Source organism: Gobio gobio, assembly GCF_949357685.1.
Source record: "Gobio gobio genome assembly, chromosome: 13".
Taxonomy (NCBI): Eukaryota; Metazoa; Chordata; class Actinopteri; order Cypriniformes; family Gobionidae; genus Gobio; species Gobio gobio.
In genome coordinates, this window is record NC_137106.1 from 54,084,771 (window position 1) to 54,097,740 (window position 12,970).

Consider the following 12,970-nt stretch of genomic DNA (forward strand, 5'->3'; position numbering starts at 1 on the left):
CTACTGTGATCATACATGACACACACTCATGCTACTGTGATCATACAAGACACACACTCATGCTACTGTGATCATACAAGACACACACTCATGCTACTGTGATCATACAAGACACACACTCATGCTACTGTGATCATACATGACACACACTCATGCCACTGTGATCATACATGACACACACTCATGCTACTGTGATCATACATGACACACACTCATGCCACTGTGATCATACATGACACACACTCATGCTACTGTGATCATACATGACACACACTCATGCCACTGTGATCATACATGACACACACTCATGCTACTGTGATCATACATGACACACACTCATGCCACTGTGATCATACATGACACACACTCATGCTACTGTGATCATACATGACACACACTTATGCCACTGTGATCATACATGACACACACTCATGCTACTGTGATCATCCATGACACACACTCATGCTACTGTGATCATACAAGACACACACTCATGCTACTGTGATCATACATGACACACTCATGCTGCTGTGATCATACAAGACACACACTCATGCTACTGTGATCATACATGACACACACTCATGCCACTGTGATCATACATGACACACACTCATGCTACTGTGATCATACATGACACACACTCATGCCACTGTGATCATACATGACACACACACATGCTACTGTGATCATACATGACACACACTCATGCCACTGTGATCATACATGACACACACTCATGCTACTGTGATCATACATGACACACACTCATGCTACTGTGATCATACATGACACACACTCATGCTACTGTGATCATACATGACACACACTCATGCTACTGTGATCATACATGACACACACACGCTACTGTGATCATACAAGACACACACTCATGCTACTGTGATCATACATGACACACTCATGCTGCTGTGATCATACATGACACACACTCATGCTACTGTGATCATACATGACACACACTCATGCTACTGTGATCATACATGACACACACACGCTACTGTGATCATACAAGACACACACTCATGCTACTGTGATCATACAAGACACACACTCATGCTACTGTGATCATACATGACACACACTCATGCTACTGTGATCATACATGACACACACTCATGCCACTGTGATCATACATGACACACACTCATGCTACTGTGATCATACATGACACACACTCATGCCACTGTGATCATACATGACACACACTCATGCTACTGTGATCATACATGACACACACTCATGCCACTGTGATCATACATGACACACACTCATGCTACTGTGATCACACATGACACACACTCATGCTACTGTGATCATACATGACACACACTCATGCTACTGTGATCATACATGACACACACTCATGCTACTGTGATCATACATGACACACACTCATGCTACTGTGATCATATATTAAACACACACTCATGCTACTGTGATCATACATGACACACACTCATGCTACTGTGATCATACATGACACACTCATGCTACTGTGATCATACATGACACACACTCATGCTACTGTGATCATACATGACACACACTCATGCTACTGTGATCATACATGACACACACTCATGCTACTGTGATCATACATGACACACACTCATGCTACTGTGATCATACATGACACACACTCATGCTACTGTGATCATACATGACACACACTCATGCTACTGTGATCATACATGACACACACTCATGCTACTGTGATCATACATGACACACACTCATGCTACTGTGATCATACATGACACACACTCATGCTACTGTGATCATACATGACACACACTCATGCTACTGTGATCATATATTAAACACACACTCATGCCACTGTGATCATACATGACACACTCATGCTACTGTGATCATACATGACGCACACTCATGCTACTGTGATCATACATGACACACACTCATGCTACTGTGATCATACATGACACACACTCATGCCACTGTGATCATACATGACACACACTCATGCTACTGTGATCATACATGACGCACACTCATGCTACTGTGATCATACATGACGCACACTCATGCTACTGTGATCATACATGACACACACTCATGCCACTGTGATAATACATGACACACACTCATGCTACTGTGATCATACATGACACACACTCATGCTACTGTGATCATACATGACACACTCATGCTACTGTGATCATACATGACACACTCATGCTACTGTGATCATACATGACACACACTCATGCCACTGTGATCACACATGACACACACTCATGCTACTGTGATCATACATGACGCACACTCATGCTACTGTGATCATACATGACACACACTCATGCTACTGTGATCATACATGACACACAAGTGATGATCGTCTGATCTCCTCACAGGCAACAGAACGCCCACGCCAGCAGCACCACCACCGGTAAGAGTCTTCCTGTCTCCTGACGTCAAAGTTACACAACAGTTAACATTGTTAACATTAATGTTAATGTTTTTCTTGCCCTTACTAATTAGTCACACTTATACTCATTTGTGTGATCATACACCTTAACTATTTTTTAAATAAATAGCCTATATTTTAGTTCAATAATATGTATTGTATATTTTGAGGAGATCTTTTGGTACTAAATACTATTTGTGCAATAAGTATGGTCCAATAATGACCACTTTAATTATTTGTCTTCTAATATTTGTATTATTTATATTACAATTAGTGTAGTAATTAAGGGTAAAATAGAGAATTGCACTGCAAAGAGGAGTATTAGAGTCATTTTGTGGCTGGAAAAATAATAATTTTCACTTGTAATGCCATTACTGGTGCCTGTGTGGCTCTTTAATAAATATACATGTAGTCTAGTTGCTCAAAAAAGTATTGCAGATCATAACTGCTTACTTATTAGTGAAATTGTAAAATGTTAATGATAGTGAATAGTAAAGAATGCAAGCAAATATAATTTAACCCCCAAAAAGTTTAAAATAGTGCTAAAAGGTAAACGTATAATTCCTTATATGTACAGTTGGATTTATAGATATGAATTCATACTGAATCAAGATGGAAATGGATATTTGTGCCCATCGTCTCATAAGCTGATGCTGATTATAGGCATATGTGCTGTAAATCCACCAGTTAGACTAACAAAAAAAGATATGTGAATGACTAAATATGACTAAAACTAACAAGGACATTTGGCACAAGACTAAATTAAAAATAGGTGACAAAATTAACACAAGACTGAAAACTAGTCAAAAATACTATGTAGGAAAAGCATTTTTACAGTGTGTTCCAGCGTTTAGTAGGGTTGGGTACCTATATAACCGACAGAACCAGGACGCAGATTTCGGTGCCATTTAAATTCAAACGTGCTTTCGCGCTTTGGCTGACGCTGAGCCAGAGACACACACACTCAGCGCTCGTCACATATCACAACTATTCAGTGTTTTCAACCACATCATGTTTATTTTAGGTTTCAGACATTTAAATGCTCATAAGTACTAGCAAAAATACACACATACTGATGTCAATAACAATCCTTTCAGACAGTAATAACTTGACTATGTGTCTTATTTATATAAAATACACATTATATAGTTAACTCTATTGTTCATCGGTCACTTACTTTCATGAATTTCGTGAGACGAGGATGAATTTACATGATGGAAATCCGACAGATCCAATGCAAACTAACATGGCAGCGCCCTTCGCATTATAGATCAACTAACACACATTCACTCACACATATGAAATCAGAATATCAGAGAGTTCATGACATAGTTAACAAGTTTGTGTATATTTTGAATAAAAAAGAAAAAAGAAATAAAACCGATAGCCTACATCTGAGATACAGTGCTAATGTGGCTATGTGTGTCATGTGAGAAGCACGACGCGTCGCCATGGAAACACTAAGGCGATTTAGCCAGAGAATATGGTCTCATTTCTGCAAAATAAAGCTGAAGCTTGAAGCTTGTTTGTAGCTGACCAAGAATACAGACTCTGCTGTTATTACTGTAACTGTTATCAGTGTTAAATTAGGCCTGTTGTGTGGCTTAGGTTTTACTGTGAATTTAAGTAAATTTGTTGCATTTTGTATTAATTATATTTATATATCTAAGTATACTTTAAAGTTTTAATAAATTGTTCAATTTAAAGAATTTATCAAAAGAATTTCAATAAGAAGTCATTCTTTAATGTCATCCACCGTCGTTTTGTGGCTCTTTTTTTAATTAAAAGTATCGATTTGGCACCGTTTAGGAATCGGTACCGTTTTAAAAGTATCGGTTTGGCATCGTTTAGGCACTGGTACCGTTTTAAAAGTATCGTTTTAGCATCGTTTAGGCACCGGTACCGTTTTAAAAGTATCGGTTTGGCATTGTTTAGGAACCGACACCGTTTTAAAAGTATCGGTTTGGCATCGTTTATGCACCGGTACCGTTTTAAAAGTATCGGTTTGGCATCGTTTAGGCACCGGTACCGTTTTAAAAGTATCGGTTTGGCACCGTTTAGGAACCGGTACCGTTTTAAAAGTATCGGTTTGGCATCATTTAGGAACCGGTACCGTTTTAAAAGTATCGGTTTGGCACCGTTTAGGAACCGGTACCGTTTTAAAAGTATCGGTTTGGCATCATTTAGGAACCGGTACCGTTTTAAAAGTATCGGTTTGGCATAATTTAGGAACCGACACCGTTTTAAAAGTATCGGTTTGGCATCGTTTAGGAACCGACACCGTTTTAAAAGTATCGGTTTGGCATCGTTTAGGAACCGACACCGTTTTAAAAGTATCGGTTTGGCATCGTTTAGGAACCGACACCTTTTTAAAAGTATCGGTTTGGCATTGTTTAGGCACCGACACCATTTTAAAAGTATCGGTTTGTCATCGTTTAGGAACCGACACCGTTTTAAAAGTATCGGTTTGGCACTGTTTGGGAACCGGTACCGTTTTAAAAGTATCGGTTTGGCATCGTTTAGGAACCGGTACCGTTTTAAAAGTATCGGTTTGGCATCGTTTAGGAACCGACACCGTTTTAAAAGTATCGGTTTGGCATCATTTAGGAACCGACACCGTTTTAAAAGTATCGGTTTGGCATCGTTTAGGCACCGACACCGTTTTAAAAGTATCGGTTTGGCACCGTTTAGGCACCGGTACCGTTTTAAAAGTATCGGTTTGGCACCGTTTAGGAACCGGTACCGCTTTAAAAGTATCGGTTTGGCATCATTTAGGAACCGGTACCGTTTTAAAAGTATCGGTTTGGCATAATTTAGGCACCGACACCGTTTTAAAAGTATCGGTTTGGCACCGTTTAGGCACCGGTACCGTTTTAAAAGTATCGGTTTGGCATCATTTAGGAACCGGTACCGTTTTAAAAGTATCGGTTTGGCATCGTTTAGGAACCGACACCGTTTTAAAAGCATCGGTTTGGCATCGTTTAGGAACCGACACCGTTTTAAAAGTATCGGTTTGGCATCGTTTAGGAACCGACACCTTTTTAAAAGTATCGGTTTGTCATCGTTTAGGAACCGACACCTTTTAAAAAGTATCGGTTTGGCATCGTTTAGGAACCGACACCGTTTTAAAAGTATCGGTTTGGCATCGTTTAGGAACCGACACCTTTTTAAAAGTATCGGTTTGGCATCGTTTAGGAACCGACACCGTTTTAAAAGTATCGGTTTGGCATCGTTTAGGAACCGACACCGTTTTAAAAGTATCGGTTTGGCATCGTTTAGGAACCGACACCTTTTTAAAAGTATCGGTTTGGCATCGTTTAGGCACCGACACCGTTTTAAAAGTATCGGTTTGGCATCGTTTAGGAACCGACACCGTTTTAAAAGTATCGGTTTGGCATCGTTTAGGAACCGACACCGTTTTAAAAGTATCGGTTTGGCATCGTTTAGGAACCGACACCGTTTTAAAAGTATCGGTTTGGCATCGTTTAGGAACCGACACCTTTTTAAAAGTATCGGTTTGGCATCGTTTAGGAACCGACACCTTTTTAAAAGTATCGGTTTGGCATCGTTTAGGAACCGACACCGTTTTAAAAGTATCGGTTTGGCATCGTTTAGGAACCGACACCGTTTTAAAAGTATCGGTTTGGCATCGTTTAGGAACCGGTACCGTTTTAAAAGTATCGGTTTGGCATCGTTTAGGAACCGACACCGTTTTAAAAGTATCGGTTTGGCATCGTTTAGGAACCGACACCTTTTTAAAAGTATCGGTTTGGCATCGTTTAGGCACCGACACCGTTTTAAAAGTATCGGTTTGGCATCGTTTAGGAACCGACACCGTTTTAAAAGTATCGGTTTGGCATCGTTTAGGAACCGACACCTTTTTAAAAGTATCGGTTTGGCATCGTTTAGGAACCGACACCTTTTTAAAAGTATCGGTTTGGCATCGTTTAGGAACCGACACCGTTTTAAAAGTATCGGTTTGGCATCGTTTAGGAACCGACACCGTTTTAAAAGTATCGGTTTGGCATCGTTTAGGAACCGACACCTTTTTAAAAGTATCGGTTTGGCATCGTTTAGGAACCGACACCGTTTTAAAAGTATCGGTTTGGCATCGTTTAGGAACCGACACCTTTTTAAAAGTATCGGTTTGGCATCGTTTAGGAACCGACACCGTTTTAAAAGTATCGGTTTGGCATCGTTTAGGAACCGACACCGTTTTAAAAGTATCGGTTTGGCATCGTTTAGGAACCGACACCGTTTTAAAAGTATCGGTTTGGCATCGTTTAGGAACCGACACCGTTTTAAAAGTATCGGTTTGGCATCGTTTAGGAACCGGTACCGTTTTAAAAGTATCGGTTTGGCATCGTTTAGGAACCGGTACCGTTTTAAAAGTATCGGTTTGGCATCGTTTAGGAACCGGTACCGTTTTAAAAGTATCGGTTTGGCATCGTTTAGGCACCGACACCGTTTTAAAAGTATCGGTTTGGCATCGTTTAGGAACCGGTACCGTTTTAAAAGTATCGGTTTGGCATCGTTTAGGAACCGACACCGTTTTAAAAGTATCGGTTTGGCATCATTTAGGAACCGACACCGTTTTAAAAGTATCGGTTTGGCATCGTTTAGGCACCGACACCGTTTTAAAAGTATCGGTTTGGCATCGCTTAGGAACCGACACCGTTTTAAAAGTATCGGTTTGGCACCGTTTGGGAACCGACACCGTTTTAAAAGTATCGGTTTGGCATCGTTTAGGAACCGGTAATGTTTTAAAAGTATCGGTTTGGCATCGTTTAGGAACGACACCGATTACAATAATCTACAGCTCATCAACATTACAATAATCTACAGCTCATCAACATTACAATAATCTACAGCTCATCAACATTACAATAATCTACAGCTCATCAACATTACAATAATCTACAGCTCATGATCATTACAATAATCTACAGCTCATCAACATTACAATAATCTACAGCTCATCATCATTACAATAATCTACAGCTAATGAACATTACAATAATCTACAGCTCATCAACATTACAATAATCTACAGCTCATCATCATTACAATAATCTACAGCTAATGAACATTACAATAATCTACAGCTCATCAACATTACAATAATCTACAGCTCATCAACATTACAATAATCTACAGCTCATCAACATTACAATAATCTACAGCTCATCATCATTACAATAATCTACAGCTAATGAACATTACAATAATCTACAGCTCATGATCATTACAATAATCTACAGCTCATGATCATTACAATAATCTACAGCTCATCAACATTACAATAATCTACAGCTCATCAACATTACAATAATCTACAGCTCATGATCATTACAATAATCTACAGCTCATCAACATTACAATAATCTACAGCTCATCAACATTACAATAATCTACAGCTCATGATCATTACAATAATCTACAGCTCATCAACATTACAATAATCTACAGCTCATGATCATTACAATAATCTACAGCTCATCAACATTACAATAATCTACAGCTCATGATCATTACAATAATCTACAGCTCATCAGCATTACAATAATCTACAGCTCATCAACATTACAATAATCTACAGCTCATCAACATTACAATAATCTACAGCTCATGAGCATTACAATAATCTACAGCTCATCAACATTACAATAATCTACAGCTCATGAACATTACAATAATCTACAGCTCATCAACATTACAATAATCTACAGCTCATCAACATTACAATAATCTACAGCTCATCAACATTACAATAATCTACAGCTCATGAGCATTACAATAATCTACAGCTCATCAACATTACAATAATCTACAGCTCATGAACATTACAATAATCTACAGCTCATCAACATTACAATAATCTACAGCTCATCAACATTACAATAATCTATTACAGATGCTAGAAACGTGTCTTTCAGATGAGAGATTGGTATCAAAGAGCAGACCAGGTCTCTGTTTCTAATTATTAGACCGCTCTTAGATTGGCCTTATTAGAACATTAAGACTGATTGCCCCATGATTAGTCAAACTAGTTCTTAAAGGGTTAGTTCACCCAAAAATGTAAATTGTGTCATTAATGACTGAGCAAAAAAAACCTAAATAACGACTTATATAGTGATGACGATTTCAAAACACGGCCTCATGAAGCTTCGAAGCGTTATGAATCAGTGAGTCGATTCAGCAGTTTGGAGCGTTATGAATCAGTGAGTCGATTCAGCGGTTTGAATCGCCAAATTTCAGCAGTTTGGCGGTTTGACACGCGATCCGAATCATGAATCGACTCACTGATTCATAACGCTTCGAAGCTTCATGATGCCGTGTTTTGAAATCGTCATCACTATATAAGTCGTTATTTAGGGTTTTTTTGCGCACAGAAACTATTCTCGTCTTCATAAAGTTATTGTAGAGCCGCTGTAGTGAGATGGACTTTGTAACTTTAGTCTTTAGTGTCTTTTAAGGGTCTTGAGAGTGTAAAGTTGAGCCAATGGAGGCCTTTCAGAGCATCAGATTTACACTAAAATATCTTCATTTGTGTCTGAAGATGAACGGAGGTCTGACGGGTGTCCAACCACATGAGGCTCAGTCATTAATGACACAATTTACATTTTTGGCTGAACTAACCCTTTAAGACACACCCGAAATCACATTCTGTCTGATTTTAAATTTGAGTTTGAGCTTACTTAGCGGCCACTTGCGCTCACTATATAGTGTGGAAATAGCTGTTGTTGTGCTGTGTGTTGGCAGGCGAAGGAAAGGACAGCGGGCCCAAACCCACCCAGTGACATCATCCAGCGGCGCCGTCACCAGCGCCGGACGCTCTGAACGCCAGCCGACCCCATGGGCATCACGGACTCCGCTCGGGCCTGCTGTGCTAATAAAGGGACATTCGTTTAGCTTCGCTTGACCTCTTGAGCTGGATGAGGTCAGAGGGAACCCGTACATTCCTCTTCCTCAGAGGCAGGGGGAAGCTGAACCACTCGTGCATTCTGGGACCATTCGGGCTTTATTGGGTTACTGGATCTCTTTCCTCTCTTCCTCTGTGGCCTGTAGTGAGTGAGCGTCCGCTGTGGCAGGCGAGGCGTGTTCATGGCGTGTTCATGGCGTGTGGAGGGAGGTCAGCGGGCGGTGCTTGACCAGCGCTCCGTCTCACGTCATCACGGATTCACACCTTCACGTGTTGTAGTCGTCCCTCCGCAGCTCTTTTGGTTCCACGTTTCAAACTCGTTTCATATTCAGCAATAGTTTTTAAGTGATTGATTATTCTTGCACTTCTATATACATATTTTGTTTCTTAAATAAAAGTCATTGTTTTCCCCTCGAGTGCTTTTCCCTTGTTCCCTCTCTCTGGATTATTAGCGTCAGGTGTTCCTCCAGCGTTTCGTTCTCGATGGCTGATGACTGCACAACTCGCTCTCTCTTTATGTACTTGGGCAAAATCTCAGAGCATCATAATCAATTAATTAAATTATATCACACAATGGCTGAAAATAGTCCCCAGCGCTCTCTGTGTAAGCCGGCTGTCACATTAAAATAATATAATGAGGACTTTAAAATCATATTTTCAGCAATTTTATCTTATAATTATGACTTAGCATGTCATATTTTTGACTTTTTATCTAATAATGAGGACTTTAAAATCATATTTTTGACTTTTTATCTAATAATGAGGACTTTAAAATCATATTTTTGACTTTTTATCTAATAATGAGGACTTTAAAATCATATTTTTGACTTTTTATCTAATAATGAGGACTTTAAAATCATATTTTTGACTTTTTATCTAATAATGAGGACTTTAAAATCATATTTTCAGCATTTTATCTTATAATGAGGACTTTAAAATCATATTTTTGACTTTTTATCTAATAATGAGGACTTTAAAATCATATTTTCAGCATTTTATCTTATAATGAGGACTTTAAAATCATATTTTTGACTTTTTATCTAATAATGAGGACTTTAAAATCATATTTTTGACTTTTTATCTAATAATGAGGACTTTAAAATCATATTTTTGACTTTTTATCTAATAATGAGGACTTTAAAATCGTATTTTTGACTTTTTATCTAATAATGAGGACTTTAAAATCATATGTTTGACTTTTTATCTAATAATGAGGACTTTAAAATCATATTTTTGACTTTTTATCTAATAATGAGGACTTTAAAATCATATTTTCAGCATTTTATCTTATAATGAGGACTTTAAAATCATATTTTTGACTTTTTATCTAATAATGAGGACTTTAAAATCATATTTTTGACTTTTTATCTTATAATGAGGACTTTAAAATCATATTTTTGACTTTTTATCTAATAATGAGGACTTTAAAATCATATTTTTGACTTTTTATCTAATAATGAGGACTTTAAAATCATATTTTTGACTTTTTATCTAATAATGAGGACTTTAAAATCGTATTTTTGACTTTTTATCTAATAATGAGGACTTTAAAATCATATGTTTGACTTTTTATCTAATAATGAGGACTTTAACCTCTTAACTGTCACCCCCCTTTTTGAGAATACACATGAAAATGCACTATCCAAACTTAAAGGGCTGTAATTCAAGAATGCTTTGGAATATAGACCAAAGTTTGGTCTCGTTTTAAAGACGACGTTCTGCAGATTATTGCTGAAGTGAAAGCAATTCAAAATATGAAAGTATGAAATAGTTATGGAAGTTTAAATTTACTGTAAATGAAAAATACTGTACTAAATATTTTTTATTTCATATAAAATATATATTTTACAAAAAAGCATTTACTCTAAAATTACTATAAAATCAAAGCCATATGTCTAACCAATTTGTGTTCCAAATATGAAGTTGATATCACAAAAATTGAAGTCCCCATGAGATTTTGTTTAGGGTGCTGTACCAAAAAAAGCCACCGGGTGTCATTCAAATTCCATTTATTGTTGTTTTGATGCATTTTCCTGTAAATTTCTGTCCAAATATTACTTCCATCACAAAACAGTCACCAAATATGGACCCTTGAGACTCAGACCTTTCCGACAATATGCGTTTTGTCAAGATTGGAAAAGATTTTGAATATAAAGTAGTTAAAATAATTGTTGTAATATGAAACATGACAGCGCCCACTAGGGGGAGGAGCCCACTAGAATAATTTAGAGTAACGTTTCCATGGCAACACAATGTCCGATTTCAAAACGGTTTTCACAGGATGAATTTTGAGTTTGTAAGCTTTCAAATGATACCTAATTTGTGATAATTACTTAAATATATGATATGAAAAAAAGGCGATCAAAAAAGAGCACCAGGCGTCCCACCTGTGGGACGGTGACAGTTAAAGGGTTAAAATCATATTTTTGACTTTTTATCTAATAATGAGGACTTTAAAATCATATTTTTGACTTTTTATCTAATAATGAGGACTTTAAAATCTTATTTTTGACTTTTTATCTAATAATGAGGACTTTGAAATCATATTTTTGACTTTTTATCTAATAATGAGGACTTTTAAAATCATATTTTCAGCATTTTATCTTATAATTATGACTTAGCATGTCATATTTTTGACTTTTTATCTAATAATGAGGACATTTAAAATCATATTTTCAACATTTTATCTCTTAATTATGACTTTATGATAATTGAAATGAGCTGATCAGTAATATAGTTGAATATTTAGTATACATGGTAGTCTATATATTCTAAAATAGTCTACAATTACTAAATAAATATCTGGTAACACATAACAATAAGGTTAACATAAACTAACAATCACAAACAATCCTAAAGCATTTGCTAATCTAAACTGATGTTAAAGGAACGCTCCACTATTTCTGTGGCTCATTCTCCGTCTCCTCTAGAGTTAAACAGTCGAGTTTGACCGATTTGAGCCGATCTCCGGGTCTGGCGCTAGCACTGTTAGCATAGCTTAGCATAGATCATTGAATCGGATTAGACCGTTAGCATCTCGCTCAAATGACCAAAGAGTGTCTATATTTAGCGATACAGCGGCGCAGTGATATCACACAGCGGCTGAAAATAGTCCCAGCGCTCTCTGTGTGAGCCGGTCGTCCCGCTAGTCATGTTGACTGAAGTTAGCCTAGCTTCAGCCGCTGTGTGATATCACTGCTCATGGGGCGGCTCACAGCTCTTGATCATTACGCAGGAATGAGAGAATAGTTCCTGACATATCGGCCTAGAAGATCACAACTTCTCATTTCCCATCAGTCTTAGTACACGATAGAACGACAGAAGAGTCGAGTTTTAAACACGACAAATATAAAACTCTTTGGTCATTTGAGCGAGATGCTAACGGTCTAATCCGATTCAATGGTCTATGCTAAGCTATGCTAACAGTGCTAGCGCCAGACCCGGAGATCGGCTCAAATCGGTCAAACTCGACTGTTTAACTCTAGAGGAGACGGAGAATGAGCCACAGAAATAGTGGAGCGTTCCTTTAAAGTAGGCGTGAAGACTGTGGCGGACATGAAGGGAATGACCTACAGGTGATTTCTCATGACTGTGTTAGT

At 37.8% G+C, this 12,970-nt stretch overlaps 1 protein-coding gene across 1 annotated transcript in view; it reads left to right on the forward strand.

Moving 5' to 3' along the window:
- The window catches only part of atxn3 (ataxin 3), a gene marked incomplete at its 5' end in the record, with an annotated part of 44,193 nt that extends 34,407 nt beyond the window's left edge, over positions 1-9,786 (forward strand). The window contains 2 exons of the mRNA XM_079832403.1: positions 2,397-2,431; positions 9,212-9,786. Of these exons, the coding sequence (XP_079688529.1) occupies positions 2,397-2,431; positions 9,212-9,249 (73 nt within the window). The 3' untranslated portion in view covers positions 9,250-9,786. The remainder of the gene's footprint in view (positions 1-2,396; positions 2,432-9,211) is intronic.
- Between the last annotated feature and the right edge of the window lie 3,184 nt (positions 9,787-12,970).